This window comes from Vicia villosa, linkage group LG5 (genome assembly GCF_029867415.1).
Source record: "Vicia villosa cultivar HV-30 ecotype Madison, WI linkage group LG5, Vvil1.0, whole genome shotgun sequence".
NCBI lineage: Eukaryota > Viridiplantae > Streptophyta > Magnoliopsida > Fabales > Fabaceae > Vicia > Vicia villosa.
This window is the reverse complement of record NC_081184.1, coordinates 125,008,905-125,028,463: the sequence shown is the minus strand read 5'-3', so window position 1 is coordinate 125,028,463 and position 19,559 is coordinate 125,008,905. Positions and strand designations below refer to the sequence as shown.

The window sequence follows — 19,559 nt, the reverse complement described above, 5'->3', positions numbered from 1 at the left end:
TTTGAAAACTGAGTTGGGTATTGTATACTTGTGATTTATCATGAATTGTGGTGAATTTTCCAGAATTTTTTGAAATGGTTTGGATGGTTTTTGAAGCAAATATTTATGATTACATGAAACTTGATTTTGTGTAAGAGAATGTTGTGAATTGATGATGGTTTAGAGTAACATGATTTGGATCTATTTGATACATGTTATTATAATGTGTTTATGTGATGAATGCTATGAGAATGCACTATATGTGATGAATGACATGTGATGTGTATAATTGTGCAATGATGAGGTAACTCAAATGTGTTGAATTATGTGATGTATGCTTGTATTATTGAGATTGAGGGATGGTCTTAATTGCATATAATTGTTGATATTGCACATGCATTCATTTGATGAAAGAGGTGATGTTCGTTAGTTGGTGGAAACTAATGATTTGTCCCAAACCTAGAGGATTGGTTTGAAAGCTTAGAGGACGGACTTTGGTGGTTATCTGTCTAAAGGATGGACGCGGGGAATCCACTAAGGATAAAGTTTGGTACCACATGCATTTGCATTGAGTCGCATTGGAGTTACATGTGTCAATATAAATTGTGTTTATGTGTTAATTGTGTAAATTAGTACTTGTTGATAATTGTGATTGGATTACTTGGTATCTTGAATCTATTGAGTTATATTGTACGTATAAATATATGATATGTGTTTATAAAGTGTTGAATACATGTACGTTGGAAGTGTGATAAATTCTTTTATTGTATGTTGATATATATTATCAATTATTATATATTTCCATAATGATATGAATTCTCACCCTTTTGTTGAAATGATATTTTATACAATATCGCTTAGGTACCGAGGAGTAGAGACGCTTGCATACGAGGATTTAATCTATGAGTTCTTCATTTGTTTATCGCATTCCTAGGTAGAGAGTTCATGCTCTGGTTATGTAACAGTGTGGATACATTCGTTTCATGTTTATGTTTGAAAGATATTGTATTATTTTCTTTACGTTTTGGATATGTTGAGATTTTGTGATATGTGACTTTAGTGCCTAATGCTTGTAAGCATGAATTACTATGTTAAGATATTATTAATGGTATCATTTTATTATTTTGCTGTTATCTGCATACGAAACATGATATTCAAATGTGTGTTATTAACATGGACAAATGCATTTTATGTTATTTTGTTGTCGTATTATGAAATACACGTGGTGCCCTTCTTGATATGCATGTTTTTACTCTCATTATAAAATATAATTGTCGTGGGGTTAGAGGGTGTTACATTAGTAGTATTAGAGCATGATCGGTCAGTTGGCCAAGGTTATTAACATGTTTATTTTCCTTTTGTATTTGATTTGTTTTTGTGACACGATCGATATTGTTTGTCTGATGTCTAGCTTGTTGGCTGTTTAGACTATGGTTGTCGGAAGGAATGACGATGCTATTGCCGAGGAATTGTCGAGGTTGGCTGGTGTTATTAGGCAGCCTCCGCATGTGAATGCTGGTAACAGGGAGGAGGATGAGTTCCGTGCTTTGGGAAAATTTTGAAGGAACAATTCTCCGATATTTGAAGGAGGACATGAACTTGATAAGGCACAAGCATGGCTGAAGGCGATTGAGAAGATCTTTCAAGTTATGAATTATACAGATGCTCAAAAGGTGCAATTTGGTACTCATATGCTTGAGAATGAAGCTTAGGATTGGTGGGGTAACATTGTTCAGAGGTTTGATGAAGATGGAATAGAGGTTAGTTGGGATCTTTTCCGTGATGAATTTCTGGATAACTATTTTCCAGAAGATGTGCGTGGGAAGAAAGAGGTGGAATTTCTTGAGCTGAAGTAGGGTAATGAAACTGTAGCGGAGTTTCCAATAGTTGATTAAGTATTGTCCTCATTACAACACTGTTAATGTTGAGATATCTAAGTGTCTCAAGTTTATTAATGGTTTGAGACATTATATCAAGAAGGCGATTTGGTTATCAACAGATTACGCGTTTTGCTGAGTTGGTTAATAAGAGTAGGATTTATGATGAGGATAGTAGGGAGAGTGTTGCTCGCTACAAATCCTTAAGTGATCAGAAGGGGAAAGGTCAATTCTGAGGGAAGCATTATGCTGATAAAGGGAAACAGAAAGCTGGTCATGACAAGAAGTCGAGTGAGGGAGGAGCTCTTACTTTTATTAAGTGCTATATGTGTGGTGTTGAAGGTCATCGTGCTTCTGAGTGCATATGTGCTAAAATGAAGTGCTTCAAGTCTGGCAAACCAGGTTACACGACTAATGATTGTAGAGTTGGTTCGACTGTGACTTTCTACAACTGCGGTGAGTAAGGGAACATTAGTACCACGTGTGACAAGCCGAAGAAGGAACATGCGAAGGGGAAAGTGTTTGCTCTATCTAGTTCCGAGACTACTACTGATGATAGACTAATCCGAGGTACATGCTTTATCAATAGTACACCTTTGATTGCTATTATTGATACTGGCACGACATATTGTTTCATTTCTTTAGATTGTGCTGTGAGATTGAATCTTGTGTTATCTGATATGCATGGAAGTATTGTTTCATTTCTTTAAATCTAAGCATAAAATAATGAAAACACAAAAAATGTGAAAAAATAAACAACAACAAAGCACCATTAATCAAACAAAGAAAATGTAAAATATGTCAAGAAATTGGGGAAAAGGGATGTAAACACAACACCATGAATGATAAATCAAGAAATCATAAACCGAGCAAAAAAAATGAACAACAAAGATCAATCCATGATAAAGTCCTAAACCATAAACGATTGCTAAGAGACAAAAACAAATCAAGCACCATCAATCGAAACCCATAGAATTTTGAAGATGTTAGACAATAGCAGAAAAGGATTGTAACCATCAAGTCACAATAGAACCACAAAATATTTCGATCAAGATGTACAAAGAAGAAAACATGTAGCTGGTAAAGTGTGAAGGTATAATGGAATTCTGAAAACCTATATTAGGAAGTGTGAATAATGGAAGAAGTGGAAACAAGAAGAAAGTACCATCAATTGAAACAAAAAAATGTCAAAGATCTCACACAAATGGGGAAAAGGGTTGTAACCATCAATTCACAAATGAACCAACAAATTATGCGATGAAGGGATAGAAAGAATAAATGGTGTAATTAGGAAGAAATGAAAATGGGGATGAAAGCGTGCGGAAAAGTGGAATCCGACTGGAAAGAGTGTCAAGAGTGGAGAAATTTTGAAATGAGATAAATCTAAAACGGAGAAGTTTTTTTTTTGATAGAAAACAATCTCATTTATTAGATGAAAAAGAGAGAGAGTACAAACATAGAGAAAGAAAATGTGTTAGGGCATTTTCCATCCACAAATTGACAACATCACTAATAATTAAGACAAACAAGCTATGGACATTAAAAAGCTTTGAGAGGATAGAACCAAAAGGAAAGTACCAAACCAAAACTTTAATCCAATCAACCAAGCAAAGTTCTTCCTCAAGAGACAAGTGAGTTTTGGAACTCCAATCTTTAAATCCATCCAATTACAGATCATATCTTTAGCTTTAACACTAGCTTTATCACGCTCAAATTGATTATCCAGGTTCACAATATTAATTAATCTCACAACTTGTGAATGAAACAATTGTTGACTGAAAAGAGGAGTTTGATTTTCCAGATCCCAAGTAAGATTCTTACTCAAAAACACATTTTCTTCATCTAAGCTTCTTTGAGGCATTTCATCAAATATCTTGAGCACAAACTTAAAACAAACTAAGCCTAATAACAACACACCCAACAAAACAAACCAAACAAGAAAAAATAAAACTCACAACAAAACAAGTACAATAAAATAAACTATTACATGAACACACACATAAAAAACCAGAGCTTCCTTATATTCCGGTGGTGACGACTCTGATGGGGGTTATTTTCCATGTTGATACCACCCTGGACCATCAATTGGTAGAGGTGACTTTGAGTTGCAAACGATTGATGGTTGATGGTGGAGAGGAGGAGGAGCTTGATGGAGGTTGGAGGACGAAACATGTATGGATCTGACATGAGTGAGGATTTCAAAGAAATGAAAAGAGAGAAGGAGAAACTTACAATGGGGAGAAACCTCCATCGAAGAGGAGATGACCACCATAATGGTGGTAAATAGCTCCAATGAGGGAGGAGGATCCCCTACAATAGGGGAGGTGATACCCATCAAAAGAGGGGAACATTGGGGAACCCTAAGTTTAGAGAGAGGGGAGAGATTCTCTCTCTAAACATTTTTTTCCACCTTTAAAATGGAAAACTTGATAAGATTGGATTATAATAATTTTGTTCATTTGTCAAGTATTGTAAAATATTATAATAGGGAAAGACAAATTAGACAAAGTACAATTATGTTACTATACTCTCTCCGTCCGACAATTAGTGACTCAGTACACTATTTCACATATATTAAGAAAAATGTATAAAAGTAAGAGAGAATATTGTTTTTACTATAGTACCTTTATCATGTATTGGAAATAGTGAATTTTATATTAATTAGAGACTAGAATTGAAAAAAATTTATTAAAAATTGAAATAGATCATTTACTTTAGGACATAATTTTATTCAAAATGAATCATTTATTATGAGACAGATGAAGTATTACTTACATATGAATAGATAATAACACTAAATTATACTCTTATATAAAATTTATAGGAAGACAACAAAATTTTATAACCTTTATACTACTCTATTTAAGATAACTAAGTTTACAAGGATAATTTTATTTTACTGTACCGCAATTTATATTATCAAATTAATTAAAAAAAAATTGTTTATTATTTAATAGAAATAATTTAAAAATTTGAAATATTCTACTCTACTTTTGCATCCTAAGTTTTACATTAAAATGAAAATTGATGCTAAAATAAATTTAGCCAAACTACACAATGAATATCTTTTAACCATGGGGTTATTTTGTTCCCCTAAGATCACCAACATTTAAACACATAAGCCATCTCTTTTAGATATTAACAACTATTATGATTTGCACTGGAAACTAATAACAAAGCGCCTGTAGCTCAGTGGATAGAGCGTCTGTTTCCTAAGCAGAAAGTCGAAGGTTCGACCCCTTCCTGGCGCGATTCATTTTCTTATTTATTTTTTTTTGCAAAAATTCACATCTTCGAAAATGGTACTGTGAGAATAAAAAATTAGTGCTACTACTTTGTTCATGGTAGTGGTAAACCGCTAAAACCCTCGCATAACAGGTACTCCAACCCAAGACCCTAATGGCGGGTCCTCTTCTTCTTCGTTCTCTCTTGTCTTCCACCCGAAAATCATTTTCCACTTCATATCCCTCTCGTTACTTCTCCCGCTCTTTCTCCGCCGCTCCCGCCGCCGCCTCCTCCTCTTCCGATCCCACCGGATCCCTCGACCCCGGCCGCCTTCGCAACGTCGCCGTCATAGCTCATGTCGACCACGGTAAGACAACTCTCATGGACCGTCTGCTCCGCCAGTGCGGCGCTGATATCCCGCACGAGCGCGCCATGGATTCCATCACGCTTGAACGCGAGCGCGGTATCACTATCTCTTCCAAGGTTTGTTTCTCCTTTTTCAATCCCATGCTTCTTTGTGATCTGCAGTAACTTGAATGGTTGAGTTTTTATTTTTAGGTTACTTCTATTGCGTGGAAAGAAAATGAGCTCAACATGGTGGATACTCCTGGACATGCTGATTTTGGAGGCGAGGTGAATTTAAGATTGAACTCACTCTTTTGCTATTTGATGTTCAATTTTTGTTTTCGATGCGAGTTAGTGAGAACTGCATACTACTTGTGGTGTACTTCTAAGCTCTTATTATTTGTGTGTTTCTTTTATTACTAGGTTGAACGGGTAGTTGGTATGGTTGAGGGAGCAGTTTTGGTTGTTGATGCCGGGGAAGGTCCACTTGCTCAAACTAAGTTTGTTCTTGCGAAAGCCTTAAAGTATGGGTTGCGGCCTATTCTTCTTTTAAACAAAGTAGACCGGCCTGCAGGTTGGTTCCCTGTTTTTCTGCCACAATATCTCAATACCATTTTATGAAGAATATAATTTATGTTGATGACATGCAAGTAAAAAAATTAAAAACAGACCAAGAAACTGCACCAACTTCTTTTTTCAATCTTTCCAGTTTCCTTTTTATTCTCCATGTATCCTCTTTCTGGATTTTTGTTAGAAATGCATAAAATTCTCTGCTGAATTTCTCTTCCGTTTGTATATTATGACAGTTAACTGAATTACAAGAGGTTTGATCTATTTATAGATTACAAGAATCTAATTAACTTCAGTTAGTTAGTTTCCTAAGTTCAAGGGATTAGTCACATTACACCTAGTAGGAATACTGTGCAACAAGTGTACAGTAGTTACAGTGGTGTGACTGTCCAGACTATTCTAGAACTTTCTAAGGTTGTTTCTTTTAATATTCTCCTACAAGCTTAATCAAGGAGGATGAGGAAAATTTCCACATAGTTGCTTGGACCTAAACCCCTCAAACGTGACTGGAAATAGGGCCTTATTCATGACACACTGATGTTGACCATAAATATGCACAACTCTTAGTTGCTTGTTGAGGACCTTATCCCTGATAAAGAAAAGGCTAGGATCCATGTGCTTGAAAGTAGAATAGGGTTGTGAGCCAAAGCAATAGTGTTCATATTGTCACAGTAGTTGGTTGGGGGAGTAGTAGTTGATGCTCAATTCTTATAGTAGAGATTGAAACCAAAGAAGCCCAGAGGTTGCAAGAGCCAAACTCATGTACTCTGCTTCAGTGCTGGAATGAAATATCACTGGCTGCTTCTTAGCCCACCAAGAGAGGAGATTCTTCCCAAGGAACACACAAGCTCCTGTAGTAGACCCTCTATCATTAGGGTCAGACCCCCCAGTTAGCATCACAGTGGGCTTGAAGAGAGATGGGAGAGACAGTACTAGGAGCCAAACTTCTGTACTCTGCTTCAGTGCTGGAACGAAATATCACTGGCTGCTTCTTAGCCCACCAAGAGAGGAGATTCTTCCTTAGGAACACACAAGCGCCTGAAGTAGACCCTCTATCATTAGGGTTAGACCCCCCAGTTATCATCACAATAGGCTTGAAGAGAGATGGGAGAGACAGAAGTAGGAGCCAAGTGCAATCCCCAAGAGATAGTGCCTTTGAGATATCTTAGGATTCAATTCACAGCCTGCAAGTGGGATTCCTAAGATATATGTGTTTTGTGTGTATATGATTATTTTTAATGTTATTATATTTTTCTACAAATAAGTATAGAAAGAGGAGAGGGAAGTGAGAGGGAGAGAGAATGACTGTTGAGTAAAAAAATGTTTTTGGACTGCACTGTTAAAGCTGTCCCATAACTTGTTGAATAATAAATTTTTTGAGTTTTGCCTTGTACCTGATTTCTAGATTTGTAGTGTTCCATATTTTAAAAAAAAAATCAAACATGGAATGAAATAGTTCTTGTCTTCAATCCCTAAATCTCGTGATTTTTATTTCATGTAGTTACTGAGGAGATATGCGACGAGGTTGAGAGTCTGGTGTTTGATCTATTTGCGAACCTGGGTGCTACAGGTACACAAAAAAAAAAAAATACGAGGATTATGCTTGATTGTTTTGTAATTCCAACTCTGTTTTCTGAAATTTAATGTTTTATTAAACATTTGTATCTATAGAGGAGCAACTTGACTTCCCAGTTCTTTATGCTTCTGCTAAAGAAGGATGGGCATCCACCACCTATACCAAGGATCCTCCTGCCGAGGCCAAAAATATGTCACAGTTGCTTGATGCCATCGTAACACATGTTCCTCCACCAAATGCAAACATTGACGCACCTTTCCAAATGCTGGTTAGTATTTAAAATATTGATGAATTTATTAGTGTCGCTTTTATCTGATAAGCTTCCTTTCGTGGAAGTTGTCTTTTTGATTCAGTGTTTCTTTTCTTTTGTTGCCAATGCACTTTTTCTCTTTTTATCAAATGCAGTTTATATAGAAGGATTTTCAGATAGCTCGATCCTATTTATTATTGAATTTTGAATGCAAACTGAATGTTCATGCTTCATTACTTCAAAATCTGCTTCCCTTATTCAAATGATCACAATAACAAGTCACAACTAATTATAAGAGATTACAAAAACAGAATGGCTTTAGGAAAGACTGGTCTCACTTGTTCTTGTGCAAATTCTCTTTATTGTGTTTCCCGATACTGTTCTTGGGTTTATACTTTCAAACCAGTGAAAAACCATGCTTAATAGTGATTTTCAGGTTTCTATGATGGAGAAGGACTTTTATCTTGGGCGGATTTTGACCGGACGTGTGTATTCTGGGGTTGTTCGTGTTGGTGACAGGGTTCACGGACTACGTAACAAAGATTCTGGTGCTGAAAAGGTTGAAGAAGGAAAGGTTTGTAGATCTATGAGCCCTCAATTACATTTATAGTTGGATATAATGGTAATTTGGTCTGATATTTTGATGGAAAGTGGTAAGAGCTAAACAGTTTTCAGTTAATGTGTTAATTTATTAAACTATCCACTGGAGATTTTTACTGTTCACCGTGTAGACAGCATTTGCTTAAAAGTCATTTATGGAAACAGTAAATAGCTCCTTAACACAAATTATTCTGTAATGGCTAACGTAAAAACTGAAATGTTGAAGTCCTTAATCCTTAGTATTGTTTCTTAAATAGCATTTATGAGATAAATATATCTTGAACTTCTACTGGAAGCATTAATTTCACGAGTTTTCGTTTAAAAGGTGGTGAAGCTGATGAAAAAGAAGGGTACAGCCATGGTTGTAACTGATTGTGCTGGAGCTGGTGATATAATTTCAATTGCTGGTTTGGCAAGTCCATCTATTGGTCATACAGTCACTACTGTGGAGGTATTTACAAGTTTTCATATTTATACTTCCTTTTTTATAGTTTAATGAAAAAGGCATGTGTCATATGATGTGACTTTCAAGATTATCTTTTTCATTTTTGTACAAGTTTTAAACCAAGAGATAGACATGCTTAAATTAGGCTCTTGAGTATTGGATGATAGTTAATATTGCAGATAACTTCAATGTTCAAACAAGAGTGCCAAATTAGTCTCTTGAATACCAAAGTTATCGTAGGGCAATCTAAGAGTATTCCTCTTAGCTTGGTACTCAGAAGTCGAGATAAACCTAGAGTACTTCACTAAGGCGTAATGCTCATATGATTATCTGATTGACGGAAAGTTCAACATCTTAAAATAATGGAAGTATCTCAAATGTTTACTCTACTAATAAGCCAATCACCCTAATTATCTATTCCTATTCTAACTTCTAAATTAGAAATCAGAATAAGATAATCCAAACCAGGATAAAATAATTAAACCAAATAGTCTAGTATCACCCTAATATCCATTTGTTGCTGGTTGAAACATTGTTTATTTTATTTATGTTTAACAATCAATTTATGTGTAACTAATGTCCTGTATTTTGAGAATTTTACTATCATGGAGTAACTTCGTGTTTTTATGCCTTAGATTATGTCTGCATTACCCACAGTTGAATTGGATCCACCTACAATTTCTATGACCTTTGGTGTAAACGACTCCCCATTAGCTGGTCGTGATGGTACTCATGTAAGTTGTGTTTGTGTTACCTTTACTTTATTTGTTGCTTTAGTTGTCTGTGTAACAAGTTTCGTCAGAGATTTCCCAAATCCAAATCCAAACTCAGACATAACCATATGGTCTTCATTGAAGCTGTATTATATAGTTTTTCCTTAAATAAACTCATATGTTATTAAGTTGTAGTTATTGTTTCTATCAAGTAAATAGGCTAATGCTGGATTTTTTTTAGTTGACTGGGGGAAGAATTGGTGATCGACTAACGGCTGAAGCTGAAACCAACCTTGCCATAAATGTGCTTCCAGGCTTGTCAGAAACGTTTGAAGTTCAAGGAAGAGGAGAACTGCAGCTGGGTCTGTTCTTGTTTACTGAAATTGCATACATGTTAAAATTCTATGATTTATTGTGCTTAGGCTGCTGCTCAACGCATTTATGTTAACAGGTATTTTAATTGAGAATATGAGGCGTGAGGGATTTGAGCTATCCGTCTCTCCACCTAAAGTCATGTGAGTTCCTGAGGACTGAAGCTCTAAAATTTTAGTGTGATTATTGGTTTTGACTTGATGTGGTTTTGCTTGCATAGCGTTGTTTTTGAGTTTGTCATTCTATTTAATAATACTGAGCAAATACTTAAGTTTCCTGTGTATATCTTGCGTGTTATTGTTTAGATTTTGACGGAGACTATTGAATTTTTCAAAGACCAGGTCTCCTATAAAGCTTAAGATATATAGGGGAGGATGATTAATGCCCAAATTCATTTTCTATATACTTAAATTAACTTTTAAATAACTGACTGCAAGAATTGATCTTGTAAACATTTGGTTATAGCAATCTAATACCATTTCAGGGACCTAGTTTTATGTTAAGTTGGAGTCTCAAGACTGGTTTGATACCTAGTTTTATGTTATGTTACTTCATTTTAATGTCATTTTGCTATGAATTTATTAGGTATAAAACCGAAAAAGGTCAGAAACTTGAGCCAATAGAAGAAGTTACAATTGAGGTAATAATTCAATTTGGTGTTCATAGTATGCTTGTACATGAGTTTAACTTTTAACATCACAATGGATCTATCCCAGGTAAATGATGAGCACGTTGGCTTTGTAATGGAGGCTTTGTCTCACAGACGAGCTGAGGTTACCGACATGGGTCCTGTCGCCGGAGCTATTGGGCGAACTAGATTGTCCTTGACTTGTCCATCAAGGTTGGTTTTGTTGTCTCTTTTTTCATCTTGACTTTATCTCTTTGATATGTAACCTCATGTACTGTACACATCACAGATAACAAAATTTAGATGTATATCTTTTTTATGGAACCCCATATGTATACATACCTCTTTGCCCTTTTTCGTGGAAGCGATAACCTTTTTTGTCAACCCACAGGCTATCTTGAGTAATCTTGCTCTGAGACGTTTATTAGGAAAGCGGGATAAATTTAAGCATCTCTTCAATCACTAGTTGGTTGTCCGTTAATTAATATGAATTTTCTAGTTTTTCTCACTAAAAAATTGCTTTCGGCTTCATGATTGGTTGCAGATAGCACATCTTACTAACTCAGTTGAGATTTCTTGTTTACTGTTTGGTCTCGTAGAGCTAATTGGATAATTTATATCGATGAGGAGACAATGGGAGAAGTGAAAGAATGAATATTTTGAATTCTAAGAATGGTTCATAATATGATTGATGATGATTATGCTCTTTGATACAAAAAAGACCAAATACCAACTCTTATATTTATACTAACACAAGGCTTAAAAATCCTAATTGAATAGTGTAACAAATCATGATAATCACAAGAAATGTGGACTAATATTAAGGAGATATTCTAAAATACTGATAAGAAACTAATACATTGAGATTATCTAAGATACTCAGATGATAACAAGAATATTAGAAGATATTGCCATATTTTGTAACACTCACTCGAGTTAAGACTTAAGCTTAAGCTTGTTACAAATGCACCCTTCGAAAACAATAATAATATAATTTGATATTGAAAATAGGTAGAGAACATAGTTCAGACCGTATTGTGGCCGGGACAAAAAGACTCCATGGAACAAATAAAATGGTGGCAAACCGCACTTGAGAAAAATCAGTATTAAATTGCAACTGTGTCTACCATTGCAAAACTGCAACTGGTGCAACAGCGCAACTGAGATAAAACCAAAGAAAAACTGCAACCGAGACAAACTGAATGCCAAACCACAATTGAGACAACCAGTGGCAAACTGTAATTTAGACAAAACCATTGTCTTCAGAGAAACATTCTATCTAGGTTGTATTGGAGAAACAAGGATCTATCGAGGGAGATCACAAGGAGGTGCCGCGTGAGCTGCAATCAGTGTTGAATTAAACTCAAATGAGAGACGCACAAAGCTAAAAGTGGTCTGAACAGGTAGGATTGGCAAACAAAACTTGAGCACAGTGAACAGACGGCAAGCAGGTGGAGTATGAACCTCACATGCCGGGCAACAACAAAAACCTGATTGCCAAAGAGTGACAAGACAGCAATGTTCTTAAAAGGATTACAAATACAACTATTATAGCAGACTCCCAATATTATATTGAAGGTACTAGATCTTGGAACCGTAAGGTGCATGGGAAATTAAATTTATAATAACATTTTCCATTTTCGAACAAAAACTTATAAAGTTACATTATGTATTAGATTAGCAATATGAATTATATTAAATAAACCAATCAAATTCAAAGCTGATATGTTAACAAAGTTTCACAATGTAGTACAAAATTTTGATTAACATCCTAGTGAGACACATAAGAACTTTTCCTTTTGGACAAAACACTTATATCTGAGCATAGCGGCACAGCATGTTCATTAAGTCTCCCTTTTTGCCACATTTCTTATAAGTCTGGTTTTTCCAGACAAAATGGTATAGAGTTTTAGATAAAGAAAGAAATGCAAGAATGAAAACTTTGATTAAAAAAATGCCGAACACCAGCCTTTATTATATTAATACATGACTCCAGATCCTAATTATCCTAGTTAAATATGGAAAGAAATTATGATAATAATAAAGAAATATAAAAACCAATCTCAAGAGATACTCTAAATACTGAGATAAGAAACATAATGATTGAAGGAACAAATGTGACACTTTTACAAAATTGTCCGTAATTACTGTTGGTTATTATTCTTTGTCATAAATGCATAGTTTTATTTAATAGCTAGAAAGTAGTGGACAATATTAATTACGGGTAAAGTTGTTAAAATTGAATTTGATGTTGCACTGAAAATAAAGCTGACACTTGTTTTGGGACAAATATTTTAGGTAAAAAGACTTATTTTGGGACGAAGGGAGTATAACATTAATATTTTCTAACATACGTTACAGTTAGAGTGAAATCAGATCTGCAACAAATCTAGTAACTTCTTTATTACTGTTTGTTCAGGGGCCTGGTTGGTTACAGGAGTGTGTTCAGCAGTGAGACACGTGGAACTGGGTTCATGCACCGTGCTTTCCTCAGTATGCACCTTCTACTAAAAACTTTCTCTTCTTCCATCTAGCATGCAAAGATGTTTTTCAGTATGATTATTATATGTTTTCCAAATCATGCTGTTTAGCTGCCCCCATGATTTAGTTTATGCTCATAATTTATGTTTGTGGATCATGATGCATGCTTATTTGAATTTTGAATAACTTCTCATACTATTTTTGAGCACTTATAATGAAGCTATTATCAGAGTTGTTTTTATACCTACATCCTACATTCATATATTTTACAATGTGTATTATTGTAACCTTGCAGCATATGAAAAATTTCGAGGCCCTCTTGGCAATGTGAGGAAAGGAGTACTGGTATGTTTGTTATTAATCACACCGAGTTACTACTCACATGATATATTTGTTATAAATCATAAAGCTGCTTTGAGCTTGTTTTTGGTCAAGTTTTTAAACTCCTGCGTACTGAATGATGTTACTCTAACTGAACAGGTGTCAGTGGGTTTGGGTTCAATCACATCTCATGCATTAATGAGCTTAGAAGCTCGTGGGACTCTTTTTGTATCTCCTGGAATGGAGGTAGTGGCCAATCCCTTTTGCTATTTTATGTGTTAAATGTTGTATCATATACCTTCCTTCTGGATCATTGTTCAAATTATGCTCAAATACTTTGAACATGGAGTAATAGTGAGACACAAGAGTTTGTGCTTAATTTAAATTACTTTATACTGTTTCATCTAGCTTTTGCTTGTATTGCACATATAAGTTTCTCGGACATACTGCCTGTAATGCTTGTTCTTCTGTTTACAGACATATGATGGTATGATTGTTGGAGAACACTCACGGGATACAGATCTTGATGTAAGAATTCTTAGCCTAACTGCCAGTGTTACGTCAATGTTGGAGACTCACTGACAAAGACTGATATAAATTGCAGGTTAATCCAGTGAGGGCTAAACAACTTACAAATATACGCTCTGCTTCCAAGGATGAGAATGTGAAGCTGACTCCACCTCGCCTCGTATGTCTTTATATGCCAACAATTATTCCCTTAATTCTTGCTTATTTTAGTTGAGAATTCTGATACCTACTTAATTCATGGTTTAAGTGCATTTAAACACCAAGATGTCCAGCAATGAGTTGCCGGGTTCATCATTTTATAAGACATAGTTAGGAGTTTATGTGCCCTGATATTTAAAAAAAATCAGTTTTTTTAAACTTAAAACAAAACTAGGGTGAGTGGATAACATCTGTCTAAAGAAAGGAAAATTCACAGGCTCAGTGTCACCTGTATGTACAGTATTTTATGATATTGCATCTACCTTGTATATAACACAAATGCTTCTTAAATCGCGGATCAAATAGTGAAAGTTTTTGAAGTTCCTGTTTGTATAATTATTTAAATAAAGATATGTAGCATAAAAGATATTATTTTTTTGAGCCACATGGTTTTCAAATAGGAAACCCTATGAAGCATGGATGAATTTCAATGATATTAACCGGTGAAATAGAAAATTATCAATATGTTTTTTGTGACACTGCATTTCTAGCAAATTTTATGTACTAGACCTGGCATCATTTTGTGGCTGTATGAAATAATTTGTATGTGACCGGAAAGTAGTTAGCAGAAAAGCCTAATATGATGACGGCTCTTAAGTTTGATATGCTAGCTTACACCTAATGATTTCTGGTTGCAGATGACGCTTGAAGAAGCTATAGGATATGTAGCTTCAGATGAGCTTATCGAGGTATGTTCCAATCTAGAATTTAAAAATGCTGTAAAAAGTTTTATCTGATTTTTGCGATGAAAATATGTAAGGGTGCTTCTTCCCCAACCCACCTCCACTCCATGCCTAGTACCCTCTAAAGGGTTATGACTTATGACTAAATCCTGAATTGGTTCTTCAAATATCATGTTGTCATGTGTATCCTCTGACAATTTTTTTCATCTAATAGTCGGCCAATGATTTAGTCCTCTAATCCCCCCACACAATTTGATTTGGAAGGGAATGATTTTGTGTTGGAAATGTTTAGAAGGCTAATGTGATGACTCCCTAATTTGACAGACAAATCGAGAGTTTACTGGTTACAATTTACAAATATCACTGCGTTTTTTACTCATAATAAATTATCACTTTGTTTTCGTTCGAAGACATATTATTCGATTGTGACTTTTTTTATTTGAATGAAGGTTACTCCAAAGACCATCCGGTTACGAAAGAAATACCTTGATGTTAACAAGCGTAAAACCATGAGTAAAAGGCCAAAGGAATGAGGAGGACAAGAAGGCAAAGGAACAGGAGGAGCTTTTCTTCTATTAAATTTTGTAACATTAATTTATTCACCATATAGTATAATAGTACGAGCAAAAGTTTTCATTTTCAGGTTCTAACTTAAATTCAAAAACTGTAATACAGCACCGCAGAAAGAGCATATTCTTTGATAGTGATAAATAAAGCAACTCAATTTTGTATTTCGAAGAAATGATAATTACCTATTGCAGGTATCATTGTTGTGTAATAATATATCAATACTTTTAATGCGTGTTTTAGAATATTAATATTTAAACATGAACTGGTCATAAAGGTAATTTTATTTACAACTGATGTCATATGAAAGGTTAGAGCCTCCATTTGGTCTAAAGAAGTGGATGGATGGATATATATTGCTCTTATTCAATGTTTATTCATGTTTGGCGTCATAAAACAAGAGCCTCCATGTGGTCTGAAAAGTGGTATTAAATCAAATGCACATTTTGATTTGTTATTATGAGAAAGAAATCAATTTTACAATGACAACAATGCTGATTTTACTGCACGCGGACACAAATAAATACTCTAGTTTTGAATCATGCTTGAAATTATGCATTTTTTAATGTTCATTTTTATTATTTTTAAACTTCAAGTTTATTTTTGGATCACTAATAGAGGAAGCAATTTTTGGCCCAAAATAGAAATCATCTGGATGGAGTGAATGGTGTTGATTTAAAATCAAAATCAATTTACAAAAAATTTGTTCTTTAAAACAATTGATAATCATATACAGATAAGACGGAAATACAGAAAAAAGATTTATATGAAGAGAGATATACTACACATCACAGATAATAGAAATAAAAGAGAGAAAAGAATACAGAAAAAAGATTTATATGAAGAGAGATATATTACACATCACGGATAATAGAAATAAAAGAGAGAAAAGAACGAATGTACCAGAGATTTATATAGATTCAACTTAATCATTTGACCTATTCCTATCCTCAAGAGTTTCATCTTGACAGTTCTGCTAAACACACTTGAGATTTTTTTATGAAACTTTCCTATAAACCTTCAACAATAGACAAATAAAGTTTTTACACTAGCTAAACTAAAGAACCAATAGACCAAATTTTTAAACAAACTAAAGACTTACTCTTGACGTTTTACATTTTAACTGATTACTCTAAGACAGTAAGCACATGATTAGGCGAGCTTCACACTTTTACAACTTCAGATCTCCAAGTTCTCTTGCTTGATACAACACTAACTTAACACTTCAATTGGAACATGAATCTTTTGTCTGATGAGGCTTGAGATATATTCCTGATCAGGTGCCATCATCAGAAGCTTTAATTAACAATTGAATTAAACTCTCTCTGTCATAGAGAATTCTCAACATTCACAAGCCGCTTGACTTATGGAGTTGTTCTCTTCAAAGTTGTTACTTTATAGTTGTCATCATCAAAACTAACTGATGGTCATACATGTGTACACTGTTGAGAATCAAGTGTGAGGAAGAAGTCACACATTGGTTAAAAAAGGAAAGAATGAACACTTTATAAGTGAGAGAACCCACACACCTATCACCTTTAAGGTTTTAGGTGGAGATATGGTGTGTCTCTCACAAAAAGTGTGTCCAAAATAAAGTGCTCCCTCGTTGACCCCCTCGAGTTACCTCCAACATACACATAGATACACAAATAGTCTACAAGACATTTGACAATAATGAAAATGATACTAGTACTAAGGCACCATCTTCTACATCGATGATCTTTAAAAAGAAATTCATGTTGATCTTTAAAAAGAAATTCATGTTATTCGTCAAGGTGATTAATCTATCACTTATTTTTACACTACTTTGAAAAAATTGTGTCAGGAAGTGGATAATTTTCACTATACCTATTTGTATATGTTATGTCAAAATGTTCTTGTGATTTATTCCTTAAGATCAAAGATTATCGTGAATATGACTGTTATTTATCTTCTCAAAGGCCTAAATGATTAATCTGCTCATGTTCATTCCTAAATAATGCTGATGCCCCTCTCTCTATCTCTCTGACACACATCAACAGTGTGTTTTCAATGTTCATTCAACAAGAACACCGAAATTCCATTCCTATTGATGAGAATAAAATTGTAGATTATTTTTCCAATTCTAACAAAGCATCAACTCGAGGCCATGGCATGAGAAAAAAATGGTAGAGGTAACTCTACATGATGTGATCGAGGAAACACCACATTATTTGTGTTTGTTTCAAGAGGCATGATCTTCCACCCTATTTCAAGAAAACCAATCTCAATCACTTATTCAATGCTAGAATAGTCAATGATCTTGATTCCACTTCATAAACTACCAATGACACTCCTTGCAATACTTCAAAATTCACCTCAAAACACTTAGAAAAATGTTCATTATCTAAACTCATTAACTTATATTTTTATAATTGGAATTGAGATACCGGAGCTATTGATCATGTATGTTATTTTAATAAGATTTTTTCTTTTCCTAAATATTTTTTTTAAAATTTTTCCAGACTTCGGAAGTGCATCTCCGAAAAAATCCCAAAAATTGGGATTTTGATTAATTCGGAGATGCATCTCCGAAAAAACAAAAAAAATAAAAATCCCAAAAATTAATTTTAAGATATTAATTAATTCACATATCATAAATTTGATATAATTTATAGGTAATGAATGATAATAATTATATATTTTGATATAATTTATGAGTTATGAATAATAATTATTATATATTTCTATTTTGATTCATATTTTAAATTTTAAAAAAAATTTAATTAAAAAAATTAAAGTAATTTTACTTACAAAATGAGTTATAATTTTTTATTTATATATTTATATTAATTATTATATATTTAAAAAAAATTAAAAAAATAAGTGTTTTAATTTATATATTTATATAATAAGTATAATAATTATTATATATTTATATAATAATTATTATATATTAATTATAAATATATTTATATATTTATATAGTAATTATAAAAATTAAAAAAATAGTATTTTAATTTATAATAATTATTATATATTTATATATTATATACTTATATATTTCACTTATAAAATTAATAATTATTATTATATATTTATATATTTTTATTCTGATTCATAATTAAAAATGAGTTATAATTTTTTATTTAGTTTAAAAAAATTAAAAAAAAGATTTTGTCATAAAGAAATTTTATATTTAATTCTATATAAGTTAGTATAATTCAAAATTTACTTAATGTTTTGATTTATATAAGATAGTAAAATAATTTTTTATTTTAAAATTGTTTAGGAAATTTTGATTCACCTTGATTTTATTGATTCACTTTTATTTTATTGATTCACCTTGATTTTATACCTATTAATTGTATTGATTCACCTTGATTTTAATTTTTTAATAATTATTCAATTCTTTCGCGAGTGTATATCCGAAACATTCCAAGACCAATTTGGTCTTGGAATATTTCGGATATGCATCTCCGAAGACACCCCTCCCATATTTTCGGAAATGCATCTCCGAAAACTCAAAAAACGGGTGTTTTCGGAAATGCATCTCCGAAGACACCCCCTCCCATATTTTCGGAAATGCATCTCCGAAAACTAAAAAAAAGGGTGTTTTCGGAAATGCATCTCTGAAAACACCTTTTTTTTCAATAAAAGTACGTTTTCAGAAATGAACTTCCGAAAAAAAAGGGTATTTTGGTAAATTCGCCTGAGGTGACCAAAAAGGTTAGGAGGTGGGTAAAGAAATTTCCTTTTAATAATCACTCTTAATCTTTAATAGAAATCAAGACTATTTTCATTAAACTTCTTAATGGATCCACCATTACAACCAATTACTAATTTTTGCTTTTACCTAAGGTCATCCATCATTACTCGAAAAAGCAAATATTAAAAATAAAAATTAATAAATTGTCTCCAAATTGACCTCTATTCCAATTAGAGGGACGGGGTGTTAATTAGTACTATTAAGGCTTTGTTAGTTGATGAAGTGTTTGTTAGGGTAGTTACTTTAGTTTGTTATGGACTACTAAAGAGTAATAGGTGACTTTGATCTTGTCCTATGTGGACAGTATCTAGCGTTGAACACTATAGAGGACAAAAATGGCAAGTGATTGCTTTCAATGACGTGGACTGCAAAACAGATCCAGGTTCCTCGACATAACTCTCTCAGCAAGGTAGTGGTTAACTCAATAAATGTGTTTTTTTGGACTGAAACATCCAAACAAGAAAAGCAAGATAC

General features: G+C 33.5%; 1 protein-coding gene and 1 non-coding gene across 2 annotated transcripts; both read left to right on the top strand.

The window, feature by feature from the left end:
• Positions 1-5,034: 5,034 nt before the first annotated feature.
• Positions 5,035-5,107, top strand: TRNAR-CCU (transfer RNA arginine (anticodon CCU)). Its single transcript has one exon. It is a non-coding gene; the product is annotated as a tRNA-Arg (tRNA).
• A 55-nt stretch (positions 5,108-5,162) lies between these two features.
• LOC131602357 (uncharacterized) lies at positions 5,163-15,522 on the top strand. The gene is made up of 19 exons (XM_058874444.1): positions 5,163-5,564; positions 5,640-5,714; positions 5,850-6,000; positions 7,498-7,566; positions 7,668-7,840; positions 8,259-8,396; positions 8,748-8,873; positions 9,503-9,601; positions 9,822-9,942; positions 10,032-10,095; positions 10,538-10,592; positions 10,669-10,793; positions 13,000-13,073; positions 13,357-13,406; positions 13,542-13,628; positions 13,860-13,910; positions 13,987-14,070; positions 14,747-14,797; positions 15,241-15,522. The coding sequence occupies exons 1-19, from the start codon at positions 5,256-5,258 to the stop codon at positions 15,322-15,324; spliced, it is 1,986 nt and encodes a 661-aa protein (XP_058730427.1). The 5' UTR covers positions 5,163-5,255; the 3' UTR covers positions 15,325-15,522.
• Positions 15,523-19,559: the final 4,037 nt, after the last annotated feature.